General features: G+C 38.8%; 2 protein-coding genes across 3 annotated transcripts in view; both read left to right on the forward strand.

The window, feature by feature from the left end:
- The first annotated feature begins 2,624 nt into the window (after nt 1-2,624).
- On the forward strand, nt 2,625-18,633 carry cpa6 (carboxypeptidase A6). Its single transcript, XM_026292345.1, has 11 exons — nt 2,625-2,973; nt 5,523-5,598; nt 9,898-10,022; nt 11,530-11,644; nt 12,368-12,469; nt 12,574-12,678; nt 13,354-13,464; nt 14,271-14,361; nt 16,630-16,832; nt 17,017-17,101; nt 17,179-18,633. Exons 1-11 carry the CDS (start codon nt 2,825-2,827, stop codon nt 17,415-17,417), a joined length of 1,401 nt encoding a protein of 466 aa, XP_026148130.1. The 5' UTR covers nt 2,625-2,824; the 3' UTR covers nt 17,418-18,633.
- A 1,135-nt stretch (nt 18,634-19,768) lies between these two features.
- arfgef1 (ADP-ribosylation factor guanine nucleotide-exchange factor 1 (brefeldin A-inhibited)) overlaps nt 19,769-26,811 on the forward strand; it is a 55,350-nt gene continuing 48,307 nt past the window's right edge. Inside the window, exon 1 of one of the 2 annotated variants that reach the window (XM_026291764.1) lies at nt 19,769-20,089. In XM_026291764.1, the coding sequence (XP_026147549.1) occupies nt 19,966-20,089 (124 nt within the window). In that variant the 5' untranslated portion in view covers nt 19,769-19,965. The remainder of the gene's footprint in view (nt 20,090-26,811) is intronic. The other variant, XM_026291762.1, reaches the window with a different exon arrangement.

Consider the following 26,811-nt stretch of genomic DNA (forward strand, 5'->3'; position numbering starts at 1 on the left):
TCCTTGGTTTCTGTAAGAGTAAGCAACTCTTTGTGTGTCTGTCCAATAGATGGAAGTATGTGGCTGAGGATACGTGAGCAAAGCTTAATGTAGGTTTTGTGCATTTGTCTCATGAGTATAGATGACTACTTGAGCAGAGTGGCTGCATCACAGAAAGGATATAATTGCTTAAATGTCAATCCTTCTTGTTGAGAATACCTTTCCCTAAAATCTTTGAGAGTGACATTTTTTCTGGCTGCCAAATGGTCCACTTTCTGCTGACTCTCAGACTGCAACATCATCAACCAAATTCTTTCTTTCACTTTTCCTCTGAGGGTCAAGAGGTCATATATGCACGCTCACAGCTCTAATCATGGTCAGCAGAGACCCTTCGACCTCACAAAGAGCTGCAGTTAGTACCAAGACTTCACCAGACCCCTCCAGATCACCCCCTTAATCAGTGCCAGCCTCACTCTCACTGCTGAGAACATTATCAAAGAGCTCATTCACACCCCTCTGCACAGTTTGAGGCTCAGAGGAACATGGTGATTTACTGGCCCTGGGCATGCAGTACAGTAGAGATGCTTCTTTCTTAACATTCCTCCAAACCACAGCTCAAGAGCAGTGCTACAGTTTTTCGATCATGTGTGCTAAAAACAACATCAAGACCACCACCATACTGACTCCCAGAGCGGCACCGGCAGTGCTCTCAACTACATCTCAGTGCCCCAAACATCATTCTTAAATGACCACCTGATGTAACAGGCCTTACATGCACGTGTTTTCACTTTCTCCACAAATCCCTGAACATGATACATATGGAATGCACAGCAAACGTCTTATGAATGTGTTTCTGTGTGCAGCTGGTGCAGTGCCCAACTACACTTCAGTTTTCAGATTTATGCTATATTTGAAAAATAGCTGTAAACTTCTCACTTTGGGACATTATACTTCACTTCTGAAAAAATGATCCAGTAAAGAGTAAGATTTGTATGGCATTGCAACCACACAGCATCCTTAGCTCTGTGGAATTAATAGGAAACTACTATGATTTAACGCTTGAGTTTGCTCACACAGGTTTTACTCTTTCATTGGCCAACATGGCACACTGCTGGAGGTGATCTTTTTTAATTTAAATATTATTTAGCTTGTCTCCTATGATTGGTAGCCAGTGCCTTTTCCACAAATAGGTAAATTAAGAAAAAAAAATCACAATGTAGTGGTGCAGAAATAGTAATCCTGGTATGTTGCTTAAACAAAAAAGATATATATTTCTCCACCTCCAAACTAAGTAAATGAGCATCTATCTTCTGTGATGCCATAGGTCATCTCAAGCACACAAAAAGTCCTTTATATCAAAGACTTAATGGTCTCAAGTTTGGACCACCAATAAAGTATTAAAGCTTCAAGCTTAAGCTAAATCTTAATTAGAATTAATAATTAATAATAATTAATTAGAAAGCCCACTGCTACTTTATGCCCCATCCTCCTTATCGTGTATGTACTATAATCAAGACCCTAGTTCAACTTCATCTCTTGTGCATTAAAGTGGGTGTTGGCAAAAACAGCATTCCAGTCCTGTCTACTGTAATGACTGGAGGGGAGGGGAAGTTGAAAAGGGCAGGGTGTGTCCGGGGTCTGTTATACAGTAATTGGGTGCAAGACAGGTGGCACACTGTTGACACTGGAGAGAGAGGTATGTGAAAAATGCAATCACAAAAGGAAAAAAGCTGGCAGTTGACTTAGACATTTAATCACCGTGTTGGATGATAAGTAGAGGCCCAAAGGGAGGCACGAAATGCACAGAATAACAGGGAGAGCCACCTAAAGCTCCACAGAGGGATTCTTGGTCTTGCTGTCAGAGTAGTGGTTCCTGACACTGGGGTATAGAGGTGTGTGTTAACAGGAAGCTGAAGGAGCTTGATTGCTTGATTGCTCCCTCTTTGTTTACTGCCCCCCCCCCCCCAAAAAAAAACAAACAAACAACAATGAAATAATAGAAATAGATGACAGCTGCTGCTGAACTAAACATGCACACTGTAAGTGGACAGTATTGCACATTTAACAATGCACAAGGGATTTATTTCATGTTATATTTTTAGGATACACATTATTTCCAAAATCACACTTTTGAAACCTTTCCGCTCATCTGCCAATATGAACTTTTTCAGGTGTATGTTTAATGCTTGTCTTGTCTTTTATCACGTGATATCACATTTTATATTTAAACCTTTGGATCTCATGTGAAATCACAACATTACAAGTGAAATGCATATTTTTACATATGGATTTATTTTTCCTATATGTTTCATATTTCACCTTTCGGCTTTTTCCACATGAATTTTAAGACATACATGTTATTTCAAACTATGGGTCTCATGAAATCGAAATATCACATATGAGATCTGTCTTTATCAAAGGATCGTAAATCAGCCTGTTGTTTTTTAATGTCATGAAGACAAGCTGATACAGTTCATGTTTCCAAAGATAACTTCATGCATCACCTAAAGCGTTAAGAGGATTTGTCATGTTTGTCATGTGCGCACAGTGCGCACCGGAGAGGGATCCAGTTACCCACTTCACCGACACAGAGCCACGTGACTCGGGTCCTCCTCATTTTAAACAGAGCTGGTGCTACCCTGCAATTTCCTCCGGGGCTTCAGAGAAGTAGTGGGTGCTTCCCTTAGGCCAGTTGACCGACTTTCGCACCTTTTGAGCTTTGTGTGTCGGCTGGAGAACAACACCAGGAGCGCACCGCCACAGCGTAAGTGACTTTGCGCTGCACCGAGCCATCAGGAGTTTCTGCTATAGATAAGTTGGCGTGCATCCTGCCAAGCTGCCTAATATGCATCTCCCGTCTTTGATCTGCTGGCCAAGGATGGTACTGGACCATAGAAACACATTTCGCGCCTCCGTTTTACTGGCCTGTGTGATCATCTGCAGTAACGTGCTATGTCCCGTCGGCGCCTACCTCTACAACAACCGCTACGCAGGGTGAGTACAGACCCCATTCATTTCTGGGGCTGATGGGAGCCACGGCTCTCATTCATTGTTGAGAGCTGAAACATCAGGTATCACAAGTTATCTGCTGCAGAGCTCGTCACATCAAATAAGGGGTTTATCTCATCTGCTGAGACAGAACCAACAAAGAAAGTATTTGTGCTCACTATCCTCTTCATCGTTTTGGGACATATTTCCTGTTGGAGACATAATAAAATGTTTCTTAGCTTAGTTTGTATTATTTCCAGTCTGATGGCATATGGATAAGACTGTATCTCTCGTGTTGTATTGCAGAGAAGCATTTACTTTGCTTATGATGGGCACATAGGAAACAATAGTCTGTAAAAACGCTGATATTCATGTCAAAAATGTATTTGTAGATGGCAGCAACACCCAAATGTCTTTTTGCAGCCCTGTATTCTTAACAGTAAAGGAACAAATCTGTCGTATAACATAACATCATTTCATTTCATTCCTTTAATATAGTGCATCATTTCTGAGACAACCTCTGCTGAACCTCCCTTGTGTGTCTCAAACTACATGTATTTTGGATTCAATCCAAAAATCACATATCTCACACTACTCTGGTTTGATGCAATAAAGGAACTTAGTGCCTTGTGGGTTCCTTGTTTCATTCATGATCCGGGATGTGGTTGGTGTTGACCTTCTCAGACGTTCTCACAAAGAACCTTTAAGAACCTCCATTGTCAAAAATATTGGTCAATAACAGCATCTTGATGTTGTCAAATGCCAACATTTGGACACAGAAAGTTGAGAAATGATGCACTATATTAAAGTATGAAAAGACAACTTTTTGGTTTAAGGGCCATGTTGTCTTAAAACAAAATGCTTCCATCTCACAGAGACTACTGCTACAGCTTTAGCCTAGAAAGCCCTGCAGATAGAAGAGAAAAAGCCCAGTGTAAGGCCTGTACTGGAACAAAAACAGGTACAGTCTTTGAGAATCTCTACAACATAAAGGAGTGGTTCAGGTTGGTGCAAAAGGTCTCCACCTCGTTGTTTCAGGTGCTGTGTGTTGCACCGCAGCATGGTACTGTATGTGCACTAGTGGAAACAAGACACATGAACTACTTACTTAGAATAGTGACTCTTGATTGAAGCCATCTGAAAATAAATTTCACAGCTGTTTAAGTTGAAATCTGCCTAGACCGATGGTACTGACTGTCTTAATTTTAATCAGTTTTCCTGATTCCTCGCTTGTCAGTGCAATATTTCGATCCTCACAACCTACAGGCCGTCTGCGCACAGTAAAGTCCATCTTTTGTCACAGTTGTTGCCATGGAAACGGGCTGTTTTTGGCAGCACGTTGTGGTTGCTGAAATGCAGTGGCCACTCGTGTTTTGGTGCCCTGGTCCTTTTGTTCTCCAAACTTCAAAACGGTCACCAGCCACCTTTGTTTATGGGGGCCCAACTTCCTGTGCAACACACTGTAAAAAGCTCTTTGAAAGAAGTGAAAGGTGACAGGAGACATGTGAGAAATAGACAAACATGAACGTGGATGTAGACAGAACTGTGGCAAACAGGCAGGTAATGAGGAAAAGTAGTGGGAGTCTATAATTCAGTAATTATTCTCAGCATGTTGGTTCAAGGTCAATGTGAGAAAATGTTATTTGCAATATAAAAGATGTGTTTCATTCAGTTGGAAACCCACTCAGGCTTTTATATTTACTTACATCTTTTTCTTTCAGTATCTGACAAGAATGACATGAAGAATAAGAAAACTGCAACTACTTACTTTATTCCACACATGATTAAAATAAATTATTGGTTTTTAATTTATCAAACTGAATAGTGTGTTCAAAATCAGCAAAGACACGACTGTTTTCACTCTGATCACAGATGTAGCTTTATTTTAAATCTAGTCTGTAAATCTTGATGAAATCAAATTCACCACCAACCGTCTCTGTGGTTCTATGTGACCAAATTCACACTTGCCTTTCACTTCAGAGTGCTAGATTTATATGTTATTTACTTATGCTATATAAAGCAGTGTTTTATCTAAATATAGCTGTACAGAATAGAAAAAATACTTAACATTAGATTTACTCATTGGCAAATATATGAAAGTAATAAACTTGTTCTAATTATTATTTCTCCTCACTTAGAAAAAGTTAAGAAACTTAAACGTGATTGTTGACATACAAACAGGTGTTTTTCACATCTATACACAATAGGATACGTATCAAAATATAAGAACTGCTGCTACCGTATCCACCAAAGAATTGGTGCTACCTGGAGTGCTGGAAATGATGAAATATAATCCTATAATAATGTCTCACACAGATTGTTTGACTGGGGATTGATCCTGTCATCTATATGACTCTAAAAGCGGAACCACCCATTTCACCATAAAACATCTGCTATTATAAGTGTCACCTTGAATCAGCTCAAAAGGAGGTCGCATTACTTGTGACTTCATGGCTCAAATCCTGTACAGGGAATTTTATTGGTGTAAAAACCCTGTGGGGAAGTTTGATCCCAGCTGAAAACTGACACTTAGAGAGGCTCTGTTGTGTTCACAGTGATCAAGTCTTCAGGATAACGCCAAGTAATGATGAGGGGGTCCAAGTGCTCAAGAAAATACTGGGACATATGAAGGTTGGCATTTACATTTTCTTATATTCCCTTCACACACGCATAATTTGTCATAATAACTTGTCAGTTACCAAACACAATAATTTCACTTAAAGATTTATTTTTTTAAGACTTTTTAAAAAATTGTTCTGGTGTGTTTTCCCAAAATCATTGAAGTTGTTGTTATTTGTTTGGGCCTGAAGTGCACCAGTGGTCTAAATGTGACACTTGAACCGCAGCCACAGATGGAGTGAGGCATGAAGAGGGGAAATGTGACAGAGGCTTTGGGGCGAAGATTGGTTAAAAAACAAAAAAAACAAAAAGAGAGATGACAAGCAGCCAGGTGTGGTCATCTGTAACAGCCTGGATGAATTCCCTGTCGGAAAGACTGTGATACTGATGCTCTAAATGAGAAGAATGGGAGCAAACACAAAGGCTTGTTTCATTATTGGACTAATCGTTTTGCTGCTTTACCATTCCCAAACTAAGTCAACATGTGTTTCAAACCAAGTGAAATCATGGAGGACCCTGGAGAAATCAAAAGATTTGTCTCTTTTCCCCACACTCATTTGGGAGTAATTACCCAGCAGTCTTAGCAGCATGTTTGACTTTCCTTTGCACATTGTTTCAGTTTGCAAGCACACTGAATAGATTGTGAAACATAAAAACATGATGCAATTCTATGACTACCCCTAAGTAAAGAAAATGTTTTTTGACGAATGTTCAAATAACATCTTTGAACAATCGAACAGTTTTGCAAAATCTTCAAAACAATATCCCATCTGCAGATGACTGGTGCATTAAGAGCAATTGTGCCTTTGAAAGATCAAAGCTTATTTCTTTTATTTCAGGAAACTAATGACTAATCGATCAAAGACAACAAGAGTCTTAGCTGAGGAGCTACAGGTGACATGTGCTCTCACCAGTGCACCTGCCAGGAGCCCAGACAGTAATGAAACAATAAAAAAAAAACAAACTCAACAACATTAAACCACTAACTGAAAGAAACATTTTTATTTCACCAACATGTTTTGGACACATGAGTGGTCCGGCCTCCACCAGATGCTGCAACAACAGAATAACCTCCAAATATGAAAACCAAATTATTGAACATAGAAGTCTTTTTTTTTTGAGGGGGAGATTTAATAAAACAGTGAAGAAGAGAATAGTGCAAATGAGATCTCAGTAAAGGTTTAGGATTCCTGGTGAGGGATACCAGGAGACACCCAGGCTGTTCATCAGGATGTGGCCTGAGCTTTATGCATTGGAAAGACACAGTGGCACATACTGTTTGGACAGCTGTGGACATATGTTTTTAGTAGCTTAGCCACACTGCCATGCTTCCACTTGCAGTCATGGTTTTCAGCCTCAGGCTAGTCTTGAGGTCAAATTATAAATAACTCCTGTACAGTATCAATCATCAAAAAATTACACATTTCGTTTCGTTATGCCCAGGAAACTCTTTACTGTTGCTGTTTCAAAACACCTGGACTATATCATTCCTCCAAAAACAAATCTGCACAAGAATCAGTCAGTCAAGAAGAAGAATTTTATATAAATTGAAGAAACCTAAATGGTATACCACATGGGCTGTGAACGGCTGTGATTGCAGTTTGATTAACAGAAACGTTTTGCAATCAATAACCTTACATAGATAATACAAGTTTAAAGTAAAGTCAGCAGTCCTGGATGTACTGTTTGACTAATGTGTGAGCTCCGTCGAGCCCAAAGAAGAAACACAACAGCTCCTGAATGTGACTAGTAGAGCAAATATTTTCACCAAAGCTATGCATTGTTGAGATAAGATATTCGTATGTAAAAAGTTAATTATTACTTTAGTTCTCCATTTCCACATCAGCTCCTGGAGATGACTGTGACCTAAAACTACTGACACCATCATAGCAGTATAATAGTATTATAAGATATGTACTGCCGCCTAATTCCAGAAAATTATGAGTATTTTACCTGATCATTACTAAAACCTGTTCACACATGCAGTGTCTGGTCAGAAGCCATGACGGCTCCCCTTCTACTTAATGCATCACAGTTTGGAAAGCCCGGCACAATGGTTTCATTATTTATTAATCTGCTTTATCTCTCAATAATCAATCATTTGGTCATTGACCAAATCATCATTGAACAATAAACATTCCACTGCTGGATCCATTTGCTGGATCTTCTGTTACTCAGTTATTAATTACTCAGCTAAATATTTCAGAGACTGATGCAAAACAGACATCTGTAAAACAGGCTCACTAAAAGCACTAATTGCATCCATCTGATTATTGAATTATTTGCTGCTTATGGAATATTTGTCTCACATCAGTGATACACTCCCTGTCTCTCTGAGGCTTGGGATAGACTGACTGTTCTTTATTTTCATGACACCTGACACTCACAAACTGAACCATACAATATTTTAGGAATAAATTAGAATTATGCTGAGAGGATATAAAGTGGTGAAGATATTTTATAACCTACCTCTCTTTAGACCAAACTGTTAAAGAAATGGTAGAAGACTTTTATTTGTGCACTGTGTTACCTTTTGGATTAAGCTGAGCTAGGTGACTGCCCATTCCCAGTCTTTATGCTGAGGTAATATAAGTGGCTGCCAGTTGTTCAGTAGCTTCCTCTTTAGTGTAGAGACATGAGGAAGGTGTCAATGGTCTCATCCAAAAAGCATCTTTTTCAAAATGTTGAACTGTTCCTTTAAAAATATTTCCATAGCTGTCAGGCTGTCAACGTGTCAAACAGCAGGTGAGATTCAGTAAACATATGGCGGATTAGACATCTTTTAGTTATGATACCCATTTAAAAACAATTGTGTTTGACTTTGGTGAACGTGTTTTCGTTTGCTCGACACATAAAACTCAGCTACAGCTTCATCTCATCTGCCTTGAGCAAACACGCCTGTTTTATTGAACTATGACTTTTCCCTTCTTGTTCTGCCCATGGTATTATTGCATCAAGCGAAACAACACACATTAAATTTATGGCTACCTTGTATACACAGAGAGACTTACAAAAAATAAAAAATCACATAAACACTTGAGAGATTAAAGATTTACAAAGCAGAGAAAGAATGCATCTTTAGGGCTCATAAATGCAGCTATAAAGATTGAAATTGAGAACTGTTTGTGAGTAGTTGTGTTATCTGATCAGGGATATTTAAGCTTCTTTTAGGCGTATGTTTGTCTAATGGTTTGGTTACCAGAGGAGCACTGCTAAAACATTCGAGGTACTTAGCAATTTGGAAATGCTATAAAAGTGCGGCATCAGAAAACAGTTTAAACTCGAGGCCACCAATCACTCCCGCCTAAGGCTTTCCACTCTTCTGGCTGTAAAGAAAGTTAAATTAATCTGGTATGCGTTCTGTAAACAATTAAACCAATTGACACATTAACAAGCTTTTGTGCCAGCCTGCACGTCTCTGCCTTCATGCTGAATGAAATGAAAGCCAGCTGAGGATGTTCACCCACGTTTCTCAAAACAGAAGCATTATGCAGTACTCTAGTGACTCTCATTTGTAGCTCAGTGGTTGCTGATGTTCACTTTGTCTTTGTTTTAGTTTCACTCCCTGTCACTTTTATCCTATTTTATCATTACCCACTTATTTTATCATTAACCACAGGGTGTCTGTGTTTATTTGGTTGGTCAATGGGCTGTCTATTTCGGCTAAGCCTAACAGTCAGGACTATCATGACCTGATAACAAGAGTTGAAAGACAGGATTTTTTTTTTTTTTTTTTTTTTTGCTCATATGAGGCCGAACTATAGAGAAGAAGAGTCTTTCGCTGCTGGATGTTAACAGGATTTGAAAGAGTATGTTTTCACCCCGTTAACACTGTAGTTATCAAGATCAAGAGTCATTTCACCTCTTACAGGAATGTTAAACTCTTCAGGTCTTTCCAGAACAATTTAGTCATTACCACCAAATGTTTGATGCTATTTTATGCAGGTGAGGTGATGAGCTAATTCTTGGAGTCAGTACTTTATGTGGAACATTTGCCAAACTTTACTTTTATTTTGTTTTATTCATTTACTTTCAGGGACGAGACACCTTTACCTGAATAAATCAATAAATGTAATTCATTTAAATGGCTTGTTAATGGCTAGTCCAGACTGTGGATAAAAAGTAAACGAAATATACAGAAAGCAAATGAAACACAATGTATCTCAGTTCCAGAAAACTGAATATACTGGGCTATAAATGAGATAGAAATGTGATAAAGGATTTCATCCATATTACCTGTCATTCTAAAATCCTGTTGGATGTTTGTGTCATTGTAAAAGCTGAGCTAATGTCTTTGTCATGTTTGTTTAGGTGGACTTTTGGCAGCCCAGCAGCGCTTCCCTGATCTGTCACAATGCTACAGTGGATGTCCATGTGAAACACAATGACACACAAAGTTTACGTACACGCTTAAACCAAGAAAATATTGATTTTCGGTAAGACAGAAAGACCACAAGCCATAAATCCAGAAACATATTACAGTGTACGTGCATGCTGCCTCGCACATTCTCACACATTTGGTGATCTTGATAGGAGAGTTCCTTCATCCCCAGACACATCTGCTATCCAAAGAGTGTTGCAGTTTCCCAGCTTCGCCTGCCAGAATATATAATTTGCACATGCAGCCATAGTTTTCATGCAGAAGACCTCATACTTCCACAAAGCTGGGACACACACGCACACGCACACACACACATCGGAGCCCCTCTCCCAGTCTGCTCCAAAAAACAACCCTTTCATCTCACTACGCCATCTCATCAAAATTCACGTTGAAATGATGGATTTTCATTGAGCAGCCACAGCTTAAAAGGATTCCATCGCCATTGCTGTCCTAAAGCAAGAATTGATGATCAGAGGAGGCTGTGTTTCTTCTTGCTGTTGACTGACTAAAGATTATTCAAAATCGGACCATCTTTGTTTGACATTTTAAATTAGTGAGGCACTAAATATCTATTTTTGTTTACAGGGAAAAAGTTCAGCTTGTTTAGTGTTATTGAAGTAGTTAGGCACAGGACGTATGTAGAGAGCCTGGTGTAAGTCTGGCCACATACATACTGTTATGAAAAATCACCTGTTTTGAGTTGGCGTGGGACATGAAGAGGCACACTGTCTGATCAGACATGAGAGAAGACTTTAAAGAGCTAATGATGGGTATAACTATGGGTTTGGATCATTTTCAGTATGTTGTATTTATTAATAAACTGCAGTGACGTGCATAACTGTTGTGCTGGAACAGAGGGTGGTTGTTAATGTAGAAAACTGACTGGGACGTTGAAAAAGAAGAGGATGAGTGAGAGCAGTTGTATTATTGGTGTTAGGAATGAGTCAAAAGTAAATCCAGGATGTCTGATTCACCACTTCACAGTAGCTCTCAACACTTAAACAGTGTCACATTTATTCAATTGGAATATCTGGCAAATGTTATGCCCTCACAACCAGTTAATTGTGATGGAAAATGCTTAGAAAGTGTCATGATTTTAAGAAATTTCTTTTTCCTGACTAGGAAAAACTGTTTGGACACCAACCTCATGTTAACCTAAGTGCTAACAAATGATCCTATAACAATAGTCTATTATAGCCAATACAGCATGGTTTGTGAGACAGCCTTTAGTGTAAATAATCCTCTGTACATGCTACATTAGTATCCTACTGTCCATTAGTTTGCTCTTGTTGTCTTAAGTGTGACATTTGCCTGCACAGGTGACATCTGTACACTTCATCCATGTCAGTAGGTTTAAGACTAAATCCTGGTGGAAATAGAAGTTATTCACAAACCTTGATGTAAGTTATTGTATTTATATTGTGGTGTCAATATATGTACAGTAATCCATCAGTTCAATGGAACAGATGCTGGTTAATGTAAAGTATGTTTAAATGTTACTGACAAGGATGTTATGTTCTGGTTATCATGTGTGTTTCTAACTCTCCCGCCTCTATTCACAGGGTGTTTATCACAAATCTGCAGAAGGAAATTGAAAAGCAAACAGGGTATCGCTCCCCTCGCAGACGGAGATCAGAGTCTCAATATGACTATGAGGTTTACCATTCTCTGGAAGAGGTAGGTGTGAAGCCCACCATCTCACTCCCCCCTGCTTCACACAGAGTAAACAAACATCCTCCTTAAGGTGCTCTCAAACTCCCAATTACCCCATTCCATAGGTCTGTCTCCCGCACCCTCATGCCCTCAGAGACCCGTACTGTACTTCAGACACTTCACAGCTTTTGAGAGTGTTTATTTTCCCAGGTCGATCAGACTACTCTGGCTCATGAATCTGTCAGGCCCTATGTAGCTGCATGAATTCCTGAGAGCCTACACAAGTCTTTAGTACTCTGAGCTTTGATCCTCTGCTTCACTGTAAAACATGCACTTATACACACGTTTGTCTTTCTACAGTTGTGAGGACACTCAGTGATACTATGCATACCTTTGCCCCTAACTTTAACAATCACCACTAAATGCTGAAGTGCAGCTCTTACCCTATCCTAAGCCTAGTGATAACCTTAATGCTAAAACTGGGTTTTAGCCCCTGAATAGTATTTTGAAGTCATCCTGAAATGTCCCGATGACAATGGGAAATTTATCCACACAACCACAGAAAGACATGTACACACACGCATCTCTGTGCCTGTGCAGACAAATCATGCAGACAGACACAACCCCAGACAAATAATCACAGTCCATAGACACAAGGATGCACATTATGTGCATTCAAATATAAAATATAAAAATACATAAACTACTAGCAACCTTCACTTTCTTACATTGTTTTCTGTCTCTTAGATCCAGAGCTGGATGTTTGAGATGAACAGAACTCATAGCAAACTGGTCGACATGTTTTCCATTGGGAAGTCATATGAGGGAAGACCACTTTATGTCCTTCAGGTAGGAGAGAAGGCATGAGACATACACATAAAAAACAAACACACTAGTGCACACACATTAACACCCCAACTAGTTTGAGACTGACAATGCTTGTCTCCTGTTAGCTAGGAAAGAGAAGTCGTGCCCAGAAGAAAGCTGTGTGGATCGACTGTGGTGTTCATGCTAGAGAGTGGATTGGACCTGCCTTCTGTCAGTGGTTTGTCAAAGAGGTAGTCTTATTTTTACCTAGTCTACAAATTGAAGTACTAAAACCTTGTCTGTTGTGCATTTCACATTGTTAAAGTGTCTTAACAGAAAAGCATGTTTTGCATCATTTGAATGATGACAAGAAGTCTGTGATGTTTGATTTCTGGGATCTTCAACAATAAGTGGACATCTGTTCATGTGTCAGGCAGAGTTATGGAAATATCTATGAATACCCTTTATTGTTCAGATGTTGAACATAACCCAGATGATTACACAAGTTTCAGCACCCTTAAAGTCTTAGTTAGTACCCTCTGAGCCAGAAATTAATTGCAAAAATCTTTGCAATTAAATGTCTCATTTCTTACATCTTCAATGTCAGATGAGTGTGAGACTGTCATAAAGAGTATTAAGAGTTATAACACACATGCCCAGAAACATGGATTTACTCTGATGTAGTAACTGAAACTTTCCACTGGAGGGCAGAGTAACTTTTTTGTTAAAGGCATAAAGCACATTAACCTTGGCCCCAGTCTAATTAGAGTCAGTCAACAGTATTAGCCCATTATCCAAATCCCCTCTTTGCAGTCCTCATCTATACTCATCTTAGTATATAGTATCTTTCTGTAGTTGTGCATTTAAGGAAGTGAAATAGTGAGCCTGCAGTTGAAATGTGATTTATCTGTTTGATATGATTACAGGCTATCAGCTCATACCAGTATGACTCTGTGATGAGACGTCTGCTCAACCAGGTCAACTTCTACATCATGCCTGTCTTTAATGTAGACGGATATCATTTCAGCTGGACTACGGTACTGTAGGTCTTTTCACAATACCAGAACCAACGAAATGAATGTTTTGTTGACTTTAAGTTTCAGACAGCATGTATTTTTCAGCAGAGGCAAATCTTTAAACATTTTCTTGTGGGATTGGGATCTTATGCAGAGTGAAACCTGAATTTGATTTCAAGGGTGATGTTCTGAATTAAAACTGTTAGTTCACTGCTTCTTCTCACAGATTTACACTATTTTTAAAGTACATGAGCATATGGTGCAGTGGTTAGCACTGTCACCTCACCTTCAAGATTCTGGACTCAGCCTGGGGTCTTTCTATGTGGAGTTTGCATGTTCTCCCCATGTCTGCTGAAGTTTGTCCAGGTCCTCCAGCTTCCTCACACAGTCCAACCACATGCATGTCGGGGTTACTTTAACTGGTGACTCTGAACTGTCTATAGGTGTGAATGTGTCATGGTGTAGGTGTCAGCTCTGTGATAGACTGTTGATCTGTCCAGGGTGTACCCCGCCTCTCAGCCAGTGTCAGCTGGGATTGACTCCAGCAAATAAGATAAGCAGTATAGATTAGATTATGGACGGATATACTGAAAATAGTGGCTCAGAATTGATTCTGTGAAAGACGTGGTCAGTTTGGGTCATTATGCAGTAAGTATCCATATGTACAGTACATTTCCTTGAAAAAAATGCCTATGAAAAACACTGTCAGCCCACGAGAGCTGAGTGACACATGAGTTATTTTAGAGATGGCAGGTAACTCAATATGTTTGAAGAGTCTGACAGTCACTAGATGTACAGTGACAGTGTCTTTTTTATTGTGCCTTTAGGATCGGTTTTGGAGGAAAACACGGTCGAAAAATCATAAATTTCACTGCAGGGGAGTCGACGCTAACAGAAACTGGAAAGTGAAATGGTGTGGTGAGTTTGATAACACATACAGTGACTGCATCTTGGCAAGGCACTTCCTGTAGTGTGTTGGTGCTGTAGGCCTTTCTGTCTAATAATGAGTGTAAACTGTGGATGAAATATTTGTGTGGTGACAACCATCTGTGTCTGATGCCACATAGTGTCTGGTGGGTGGGCTGTTCTGCTGAATCATCATCACTAGAGGAGAATACAGCAAATATTTACCTGATACAGATAGACATACGTGTAGAGTCATGATTGGAGTTGAGAAACAGACAGACTGAGGGCTCATTTTTTTGCCCCTGACAGGAGTGTTAGCTGTACAGCTTTCTCGGGATTGATTTAGGTAAATATTGGACATTTTGCATTAACAACAAGCGAGTCAAGATTAAACTGATCACCAGTATACAAGGGATCTTTGTTTCAGCACAACAGAGAGACTTGCAACAATTTTTTTGTGAATTCAGAATTAAATAACAACATCTAGTGCACATAAAACATCTCTTCCCAACCGACTCATTAATAAGCTGGGAGGAAAAAATTCTTACATGAATATGTCTGTTGATGCACTTGTCCCAGAGTCTTTCAACATTTGCTGTGCAAGACCTTTATTCATAATGGAGCCAATCATCTGTCCACTGGGTACCATCTATCATGTGAGACAGCTCTTCTTGAGACATAGTTTCAATACTGCATTACTTGTCATTATTTTTCATATCAGAGCACCAGCTCCCAGTCTTCTATCCACATGTAATTTCCTCTACTTTTTCTTCTTTTTCTTCAGTTTTTCCTTTATTACTCTCAGCATCAAACACAGAATATGTAACTACAGCATGTAGTGCCAGCTATAGTGGTTTCAGGTTTCAGGTGTATTCTTCAAATAGCCATTACCAGAGCACTTTATATGTTGTTTGGAATCCAGACCAGGAAATGTTTTGTCAGTATGAAACAACTCATAACATGTTATTCCTTAATAAATTATCTATTGTGCCATTTTGTGCTAGAGTGATGCTGAGGATCAGCAACAACTTGGCTTGTTTTTAAGATATGTCTATGTTTAGGGACGTATGTTATGTGTTGAGCCAGAACCTTCAAAATCGAAACGTCTGATTCACTGAGCTCTTGATGAGGCCACATCTTATTTAAAGTACAAATTCGCAGAGATGAGAAAATAATTGAACAGATCCAATAGAAACTTTCAGTTTCCTAAAAACATATAAGATTAATGCAGCATTGCTTATACAAAACAACACAATACTGTGGCAAACTGCAGATTAATCAGCACACCAGAAGAGGCTTGTATGTTCTTTCAGTCTCCTAGTGCAGATCCAACATTTTCAAAGGACACAGCACTACTCAGTGCTCCTCAGAAATAATTCAAAAGATGCTCAATGAGTCACCCTACTTAAGACCAATTACTCAAATAATACAATTTTTGGCTCCATCAAACAGTGCAGTGGATGAAAGAAAAGGAAAGAAGTAATCTTTTTTGACCTTACCATGTATATCAGTTATAATTGAATCCTGCTGAATGATGCCAAACTGATATAAAAGGTCTCTATTGACTGAATTCATTAATTCTGCACCAAAGAAATAGACCCTACATATGAGAAACACTACAGCTTCTGCTTAACTACTCCTTATTTCAGGAAGCTATTATACCAAACTGCAAAGAGGACTTTATTGTTCTCTGAAACAAATTCCAGTAAGGGCAGTTTATAATAAGCCTAATTTCAGATGCAGAGGCACTATAATCTCCATGGCTGGACAGTTTGATCTTTGGTGTTACAATCATCTTTATGAGTTATAATAAAAGGGAATTTAACTGAGATTATTTGTGCAGGTTTCAGTAACTTATACCAGTTAACCTGTTCCTATCTGTTCTGAGTGAATACTAAAAATATGTTAATGTTGTAGCAAACAGCAGCCTTGTCAGAGCCCCCATTAAATCACAGTAGATAGGTCATGGCAGTAACCTTATTGTCTTCAGTTTCTATTATCTTTGGCATTTGAAATGTAACAGTGGTGATTTCAGTCTGTGTTGATATTATTTTTCCAAAAGTATCGTCCTGTTAATCTCTTCCCACTGCTTGCATAGTCACAGTAGCTCAGCTGGGCCCAGGGTATAATGAAAACCACATCAGAGTACCTCTTTCAATTTCTGAGTATCAGACAGAACTATGAGCAAAAATATGATTTGTGAATCAGGAACTTTCACTTAACACATCCTGCTGCGATTAGATGACAAGGCCGTAGCCTCTGCTCCCTTTTTTTCCTCAGATGAAGGAGCCTCATCTCATCCCTGTGATGATACCTACTGTGGTCCCTTCCCTGAATCTGAACCTGAAGTCAAGGCTGTTGCCAAGTTCCTGCGTAAGCACAAGAAGCGTGTCAAAGCATACATATCTATCCACGCTTATGCGCAAATGCTGCTCTACCCTTATTCCTACAAGTATGCCACCATCCCCAACTTTAACTGTGTGGTAAGACATCTGGTGCTTAATAATAAACTAATAATCAGCAGGATTTTTATCCATTTGTAAGAGCTTGTTTGGCCTATTTTATACCACATTTAAATTATTTAACCCAATCTACCAGGTGGAAGATCCTACTATAAAGAAATGTACTGTATATATCACATATAAGCTTTTTATTCTCACTTTGCAGGAGTCAGCAGCTAATAACGCAGTGACAGCCTTGTACTCTGCTTATGGAGTGAGGTATAGGTATGGACCTGCCTCTACAACTTTGTGTGAGTATTGCTGCCTGTCATGAGTGTATCTTTCTGGTCATGAATTACTGTTCTAAGCTTTTCTCACCTTTTCACAGATGTTAGCTCAGGCAGCTCTATAGACTGGGCCTATAGAAATGGGATCCAGTATGCATTTGCATTTGAGTTAAGGGACACAGGATACTTTGGCTTCCTCCTCCCTGAATCCCTGATCAGCCCGACCTGCACTGAGACTATGAGAGCTGTGAAGGCCATTGCATCAGGGCTGCTGAAGAAGTGTGAGACAGAAAGACACCGATTTCCATATATATATAAACACACTCTGGGTCATATATAGCTGTGTGAGCCCCACACGGCTACATGTCTCAGCATCTCATATTTCTCTGAGATTTCATATTACTCAGATATTATCAGAGAGCTGAAAAGAACCACCGAAGCATGGATTTTGATTTGTTTTTCATGTTTTGATTTTCTTCACCTTATTTTCCTTCCCCGATACAATATGAACTGATGGTGGAGGTTTTTGTGCCAATAGCCACAAATCCTATAAGTGACCTGCCAGCTTGCAAACAATAAGCTAACACACTATGTAAGTGGGCATTCAGTGCCATTGCTGGGCTATAATCCTGCATGTGCTATCCAAAGGTGAGTTTGAATGTGGCACAGGATCTTTCCTCTTCTTGGTCCCTGAGATTTGCTCTTTCTCTCCATTGACAAAACAGACAAAAAAGAAAAATGTAGACTTTTCCATAGTATAAGCTTTTTTACAGCGGTCAGTGTTCATGCAAGCACTTGTCATGACACAGCAGCACTTTTTAAAAGAAACATTTGAGATTTTAATGTCTTGTAAAAATATGTTATATTAAACCAAGTAATAATAAGCTTTAACGAACAGCATTGTATCTTTGTTTATTAATAATTGTGATTTGCTTTTTCCTTGCTTCATTTGGAATAAGTGCCACCTACCAAGTGATAATTTAGATTCTTAAACTACTGAAGTATTGAAGTACTGAGCTACTGAACAATATGCTATAATATAAACATGATGATTTGGATTTGGGTTTAAATTGAGATTGTTTTTCATGTTTTTCACCACTTTCCCAGATTGAAATTAGAGGAGACTAACCAGTCAGTTGGTAGCTTACTGTGTCATTACTCAGGTATGGATCAATGACAGTGTTAGAAATGTTTACTTTGACAGCTAGTGTGCTTAATGAGAAATTTAATAAGTAAATAGTATCTGTTAAATAAACGTTGCTATATAAAACATCAGATATTATTGCAGTCACATAGACAATATGTCATCTGTACAGCTCTTGTAGACAATGAAAGAGCCTTTCATTCTGCCATTTTCATTTTATTTTACTCTGTTGCTGTTTTCTGCATAAGAAGTTGTTTCTTGCAGTTTTCTTACAAAAACACACCCACATTCATGTCACCAAAAAACAAACAAAAAAAAAAAAGATGAAATGTTACCGATCCATCTCTGGTTGGTGTTCTGTAAATGTTTTGTACATATGTTCTTAGGCAGGTTTAATAATAAACATTATTGTAGTCAGGGGAGATTTTTTTTTTTATGAATAACTCACTTGTTTTAAACACAGCATTGTCAAGCTGCTTGTTTTGTTTCCACTCACATCCAGTTTCTGATTCTGCAGCTCTGCTCTTATTTACAGATTTAGAAAAAGTGGAACTGACAGTGCAAGATAGTCCAGAGTAAAAGTGAACTATGCCACCCACAACTGCCAAATCTGTGTTGTCAGATTGCCAGATTTCCTGGATATATTTCCTGTTCACTTAATGTTACACAAGGCTGTACAAGGCATATCTATATTTAACATAAAGTTTTAGGTCTATACTGCCATTGCTGAGCTTAATAAATAAAAATATGATGTATAATCATCTTAGCAGCATAATGATAATTACAAATAAGAAGGCACGTGTTCACTTTTACAGGATCTTATGTATTTAATATTCATGTTTCACAAGAAGGTGCAGAAAATGTTTCAAGCATTTATAGTTCAATGGAAAAAATCAATGTAAATTCAATGTAAATAAATGATATATGCTCCACAAAAACATGCTTTAACTACAAAAATGGTTCAGTGGTCTTTTAATATATTAACTATGTCACTACTACTAACAACTTAATCTGTGTAAAAGTTTTCAGATTTTCATTTTATTCTTTTGAAAAGAAAGAACAAGAGAAAAATACTTTCACAAGTAACATTTCTAGACAGGTTAGTTTTTAAAATAAGCTTTAATAACTAAAAGGATCATGCTGTATGTTTTAGGTGTGTTTACATCAGGATCTTTAAGAACAAGCACACAATGTTTTCTTTTTAGTCTCAAATTAATGTCCTGAAGGTTTAACTGTAAATGAATATAAAATACTAATTATTATAAGTATATTAATTACACTGCTGAAATCACATACAAACAGAAAAGTTTATTATTATTAGTTTATTCAGATCCCCTACCCCACATTAGGCCTGTATGTGCGCACTGTATACTGCAGCGTATGTATATACAGTGAAACCTCTGTGCGCATCTCTTATGGTTTGTTGTGTAATATATTATTAGCAGGTCTAAGGCTGTAAGGTGAATATTTTGAGGAGACTGCACTCTTCACACCTCTCTCTCCCTGCTGCCTCACTGCGGCCGCTCTCAAACGTACGTGACGTCGTTTCCTCTCTCCAACATGGCGCAGGAGGCAGGTCGTTAAGGGAAATCTGAGGGATTTACTCCACCTTCTGTGTTTATTTATCTTCATTTATGTCTGGTAGGGGCTCTGCGGCTGACATTTGTAAAGCTACACGTCTGTATTCGAGGCGGCTGCAGCCCCCTTGGGACCAGGCACACCTTGCCTCATATTCCGGTGCGACATGTTTGAGGGCAAAAAGACGAAAAACATGTTCCTTACGCGAGCTTTGGAAAAGATCCTGGCCGACAAGGAGGTGAAAAAGGCTCACCATTCTCAGCTGCGCAAAGCCTGCGAGGTGGCATTAGGTAAGTTGTGTTGTTTTAACATCACATATATATATATATATTTTTTTCACGTCTTGGATTCACTGGCTCAGACGTCATGCGTCCTTTCACTTAGAAACTGGTTATCCTGCAACAATGTCGCAGTGTGTTTCCCATTCATTAGAGGCAGGCTGCCGCCGCTGTCTTATTGTCTTGCACTGAAATTCAGCAAAAGCTGCGTATTTAATTGACGTGGCAACAGCTCCGTGGACATATTCCGTATGAAACACGGAAATGGTGCAGGAGGGGTGGGTGTGCAGCTGAGCCGATGCTGCGAAACTAGTAGCTTTGTAGGAACAGGCCGAGCACCGGACAGACCACAAAGTTGCTCTGGTGCTGTGTCCTCCTTCAGTATTAAGTTCACCAGCAGCTGCACACTGTGCATGTGTCAGGTGCGGGCTGTGTTCAAATACACGGGCTATGTCTTTAACTCGTATAGGTGAGATATTTACGTTTCTTCCTGCTACACAAGAGACAAAGCCAGTGTCCCGGCCAGTACAGGAAGTGCACAACACACGATTTATTCATTCACACCTTTAATCACTCTCTCTCTTACATGTCACAATGTGAACCTGGGACAATGAGCAGCAGAAGGTGACAGCGGTCGGTAGCACCTTCATGTCAGAACAATGTCAATCTATCGGAATTAACTAAGAGATTATGTCCGGTCAGGATTTAAATAAAAGTGCAATTAAAATACATAACGCGGAGCACGTGTCAAATAATGATTATGTTTAATAAATAATAGCAACAACATAAAAGACTTTCTTTGCTTTTTTTTTTCGTCAATAATATCAAGGCAGGTCTTGTCACGCCTTTATTTTGGAGTCACGCTCACGTGACGTCCGGTTTTAATTTGTGTGGTAGCATTAAGAAACTGAGCAAGTGTATCTACTGTAGTAGACAGGTCTCTAATGGTGTTGCCTGCTAGTTAGAAATAGCATGTAATGGGACCAGTTTACCTGTATCACGCGCAGAACCAGGAAGTTATGTGAAAGTTACTATCTCACCTGTAAGTCACAGATTTCCAAAAATGAAGTCTATGCAGTTTATTAGGAATTATACTTTTTACCCAGTCAAAAGGGCATTTGTGAAGTTTCTGTATCGTTTTGAAGGAAAAGGTTAATGTGATGACGACAGTGACTGTGTAAAAATATAGATAATAGTATAAACAATAATACAGTATAAAGACAAATGTAACTGATAGAAATGTCTCAATAACAGTTTTAAGATTTCAAACAAACGTCTATGTATAGGCTCAATCATCTTCTTTTTTCCTTTGTCGTTAGTTCAGTATTTAATAAGAGTTCTGGCCTATTTCCTCATGAGAACTGTTATAAAAAGAAAAGTGCCATGTTTCATATTCATCATTATTAAACAGACTGAAACATACACTATAATCATATCCCAGTTGCGGCAGAAACATTGTCTACACTTGCAGAAAACTGTTTTTTATTCATTTAGTTTAAATTTGTTGTCAAACACTGGACCCATTGTGCAAAGAGGTTTATTAACTACAAAGGATGTTCCTCCATTTCTCTCACCACTTTCATCCACCTAAACAAAGATGACATTAAAATAACCTCAACAACCAGACCAGTTAAGTTTTTTTTTTATCCGTGTCCTTAGAAGAGTTTATAAGGATTCAGGATTAGTGTTGCTGTTGTCAAATAACTTGCTGGGTTTTGAAAAGGTCAACATGAATTTATTATTTGGTAATGGCAGCTTATCTCATTACCTTGAATTTAAGGTCATACACGCAGGCACAAGCTGGGGCTAACCTTAATAATGGCATAGCTAATTTTAAAGCTAGACTATTTTTTATCCACTCTGTGCCTTGGAACAAGCTGGTTTTGTCCTGCAGTGGGAGTAACATGACACTGCCACAGAAACAATGAGACCATGTTGTGCAGCAGCCAAAGAGCCTACCTGTCCTGACAGCTGATGCCTTTATCAGCGGGCGTGGGGGCCAAATACACAATGTTTGTCTAGGCTTGCTCTCATCTCTTGTAAAGCCAGTCCACCCACCTAAATGATAATATTCCTTCCCATCTTTACTGTCAGCAGAGTGGCAGCATTAAAGTGTACCAAGTAAAAGATTATCCTGCATGAAAAGAATGGATCTTTCTGTGTCGTTGATTTTAAAGGGAAACTACACCCTAAATTTGCATCGTGCTGCTCCAGTGATTCATGGAGTCAGTTCTGATCCCAATCAAAGCATGAAGACTTGAAGTGCTGTCATAAAGTGAAATGTTTTTGTCCGTTGTTCTTACCCTGTGTGTTTAATTGAAATATAGCACTTCCTAACATGAGTCAGAAAAACCAGACTAAATAAACCATCATGGCTGCATCGTAGCAGTCGTGGACTTATTCACTGTTTGTGGAGCAGCTCCATATTTTTTCACCAGATGACATCATCACTACAGTCTGTCTCTCCCGCTGATCAAAATTCATCACTTAACACTGAATTTTATGTTACGGTGTACCTTATTCTGATTAGCTGGAATAAGCATAACACTGCAATGGTGGAGCATATCAAAAATGACTAGGTGACCCAGTATACTCAGTGACTTACATAATCCCCTGTAGCTCTTGGGGCTCTGAGACGTCTCAGAGTGAGTGCCTCTGCCAGAGTCGGTGAACGGCTTGTTATAGATTACTCTTCAAATGTAGGCACTGTTTGAAATGTTCTTACAATACAAGATGGTGGTTTTGTTATTTTGCGTTCGCTCCATGTTTGGTCGTATTTGTTGTACACATTTAGACTCAGGTCACTGTGACCCATTTATTGTTTTTTTAAAATGAGGTGAACGGCTCTGACTAGGCTTCTATTGCCAGACTTTTTAGAGTTATTGCTTCAAAACAAACCTTTCTTTTGGATTATCCAAATGTCACTCAGCGGGTTTCCACTTCAAAATGCAGCAGTAGAGCAGTCCAATCTTTTGAATGACAGCATTGGCTTCTTTGAGAGGAGCTGTCTGATAGCATCAGAGCAGAAAGACAGTACGACTGATACTTACCTCAAAATATCAAAGGCTCTCAGGCTGTATCTACCCACCACCTATTAGAGGGGGGGTAGAGGTACTTTGGTTCATTGTTATGCATTGCTTTCTTCAGCTTTGTTCCTTGGTCTCCTTGTTTTAAAACCCAGCCTGTCCTCTCTGATTTGACAAATTTATATGGATTTGGTGATGCTAAGAGAAGTGAGAACTTGTTTCCAGGATAATAGTCACTGTAGGAGTTGAGTCTCGATGTTCATTATCTCCCCTCCTACAGTCTGTAAGCTGAGGGCAGCTGCAGAGGTAACAGCAACCTGGCAACCTGTTGCACTTCTTTTTGTTACCTCTCTTTAACAACCTGGAAAAACATATTCTGTTCATGTGCTGGAGGCAGCAACTGGGAAGAAAACTGGGCTCAATTAAAAGCTGTGGACCCTATGGATAAAACAACTGTTACGGCATTATCGTTGTCAATATATTACAAAAGAAGAGAATAAATCAGTGTTACCTAGTCACAACAAGAACATCACATTGGATCCCACTCTTGAAAAGCTGCTTTTATGTTGTTTTTTTTTTTTGAGTGTATATGAGCCCACAGTTTACAAGTCATGTAAACTGTAATATTATGTCAGAACAGGTGTGTTTTCAGAAAGTTATATTTGTATAGTTGTGCCTTGAGATTATTGACAGTTTGAGTGTTTGTGCTGTGTTCCTGCTGGTCTGAGGGGTCTGACATTTATTAACCAAAAATTGGATGGTTATTAGAAAAGAATTCACAATGATCCCGGTTATTGAAGCTGTATTGCCATGGTCAGCTGACTGTTAGTGAACTATTGCATCAGCAGATGTATTTTAATTGATTCATTGTTCCCCATCTTTTCAGTGATTTCATTCGTGTCCATCTTTTCAGTTTGCAGTGATTAAATACTATTAGAGGTTGGTAATGTTTTTCCTTCGAGTTAGGTTCTGAATTCTGTATTCAAAGTCATTAATGTTAGTCAAAATGTTCAGTTCATCACATTAATGTAAGTTTTGTAGATCAATGTTCCCACTGTTGACGTATATTTAATGTGCCAGAAGCTTTCAGAGCTGTCTGTAAAACATCCTTTGAATTAGAGCTGATTGATTGTTCGCCACATCATAGTTAATTCATTAATAAGACAAGAATTTCCTGACTTTTTAGGAAACCGTTGCAGAACATGCAGACGTTCAAGCTCTATTAAACACCCATTCTCAAATAATTTAATTTAAAATGAATTCCTTACTATTAGTAAGTGGTATATTCCTACACTACATTTACAGTTTTTTAATTCTGAATTTAAAAGATGTGGGGTTTTTTTTCATACATGGCCTACCTTTTATGTAGAGTTGGCAAACCTGGCAGAGAAGCCAACAGGACTAATGTATGCTCTGACCATTAAAGGTGAACACATGCTACACCATGATAAGCTTCACCATAGTCGGCACATGCTCACCCATGATAAGCACCAGGCTGTAAATGATCCCGATTGTTAATTAAGGTTTTTACTACGAGTCCCTAAAGAGACACACAAGACTTTTGAAAATATGAAGTGCAGGAGATGAGGGCTGTGCGATGTTTGTACTCTTACTGAATAATAAAACCTTTCCTGATTTGTGTCCTGACAACCATTTTTACCGGCATCCTTCATATTCATGACAGAAATGTATCAAACTAGAAGCTGAAATCAGACAGTTTCATTCAGATTTCCATGTGGCAGAGGCACACCACTCTTCTGATGACAGGCACAGCTGGGGATGAGAAAGTGTAAATGAGGGAAGAGATTGCAGCCCTCAGCTACATTTTTATGTCACCTGTATTTGTCAGGGCACTAGAAATGTTCATGGCACTGAAATAGTTATCCAGACTCCGTTCCACTTTTATATCTGATTTTGGATTCTGTGATATAGAACTGGGACAAGCAACATGGTTATCATATTTACAAATCTCAAACCTGAAAATATTTGCTTTTTTTCTTAAAAATATGAATGTAATATCAGTATTTTTGTACTTTTCTGATGATTAGTGAAGTTGAATTGAAAGGATATCGTTTTCACCAGGATTTTGAATATGATTTTTTTTTTTTTTTTTTTTAGTACAGTACAGTAAATATGTTGAGCTAAATTGTTCCACAATCATGTCTACTGCTACATTTCCCTAAAGGAAAGGCAGACATGAGAAAGCGTGAGGCCCAGTGCCTGGTTTCTGTCATATTTCTCCCCTTTAGAGTAAGTGCAGACACTTCAGCTTTGTGTAACCCCGAAGGCTGACTGGTATTCAGATAATGAGTAGTGGAGTGGTCAACATGGCAAGAACAGTGCTCACTCTGAAAGCATAATCCTTTTATCTAAACAGCAATTTAGAAGGAAAACTCTTTTTTCTTTTGCGCTTTACAATTATTTTCTTACACTGATACCTTCATACATAATACATTATTTCTCTCCACTGATGCCTACTTCAGTCCTGGGACAGGTGATAAATTAATTATACTGCAAACAGATGAGGCACATGAACATAAACCCTTCTTAATCTCTCTCTCTATTCTGCTCTGTTTCTGTTTCATCTTGTGGTGAATTTATCTGACTTATCTATCTTGTATTGATCTATCAACTGTATTCATTAAAGGAAATTTGGTACCAAGCCAGTAATACATCACAGTTATTAAGGGAGATGTAGGGAGGATGCTATTAAGTGGAAGGAAAGGCTGTAAGTAAAGAGCCAATGTCACTTCATTGTTTAAAGTCAAACTGAAATTGTACTACAGTACCACAGATGGTGTTTTTTTTTGTTTTGTGCACATACTTTGTAATTACCAATATAAAGATTTTTTTTTTTTTTACAATAACAGCAGCTGCTATAATAGAGTTTTCCAGTGGACATGAAGTTGTTAGCCATTGCTTAGTCACATCTGTGATTTAAACACTCCCTATATTACTCTGTGATTCTGTATATTACTTCATGCAGGGTATGAACAACGTTGATACTGTGTGTTCTAGCAATGCCAGCTGTTAAATGACACTTGACCTCTGGGAAAGGAAATGCCCATCCAAAGGCTTAATTGCATTTATACAACTATATCCAAAAATTCAATTTTTAACTAAAAACATGAAGAGCTGAGGTTCTTCTGAAAGGCTCACACAGAGTAAACTGAAGTGTTTACCCTGGTAGGGCTTGCTCCTAAGCATGCTGGGACCTAAACTAGAGTATGATGAAAAAGGGTGCTTTGGCTGAATACGTTGAGGTGGATGCAATTTACAGTACACGTGTTTGTCTTCCATTGGCTCATTATTAATCTTCGGCTTGTGCAGCACAGTCCTGCACAATAATAATGACCCCATTTCAGAGGACTGATGTGCAGTTTGTAGCGTTAGAACAGAAAAGTGCCAAATCATGTATCCACAGAGGAATGTCTAGAGATGAATGCATTTTAATAACAACTAGCCTCTGAATAATCAAAGCTCCACGGAGGCCAAGTACTGTGTGACTTTTAAGCTACAAAATAAGAGCCTTGTTTCAACCACGGGAGTGAGACCAGTAATTAGACACAGGCTTATTATACAAGAACAAGTGAGGGGGTTGGTTGGACACACATATAGGCTTGCACATACAAGCGCACACATGATTAGGTAGCCCAGACAACGTCTGACAGTGCTGCCTTCTTTCCCTCCAAATGTAATTACTGCTGT

Source organism: Mastacembelus armatus, chromosome 20 (assembly GCF_900324485.2).
Source record: "Mastacembelus armatus chromosome 20, fMasArm1.2, whole genome shotgun sequence".
In the NCBI taxonomy this organism is placed as follows: Eukaryota; Metazoa; Chordata; class Actinopteri; order Synbranchiformes; family Mastacembelidae; genus Mastacembelus; species Mastacembelus armatus.

Bases quoted from the DNA above. Each gene is read 5' to 3' on its own strand.
- cpa6 (XM_026292345.1), top strand. From the start codon at position 2,825: ATGCATCTCCCGTCTTTGATCTGCTGGCCAAGGATGGTACTGGACCAT. The intron at 11,645-12,367 runs GTAGGTGTGAAG...TCTGTCTCTTAG, and splicing joins TTTACCATTCTCTGGAAGAG to ATCCAGAGCTGGATGTTTGA. The intron at 12,679-13,353 runs GTAGTCTTATTT...ATATGATTACAG, and splicing joins GTCAGTGGTTTGTCAAAGAG to GCTATCAGCTCATACCAGTA.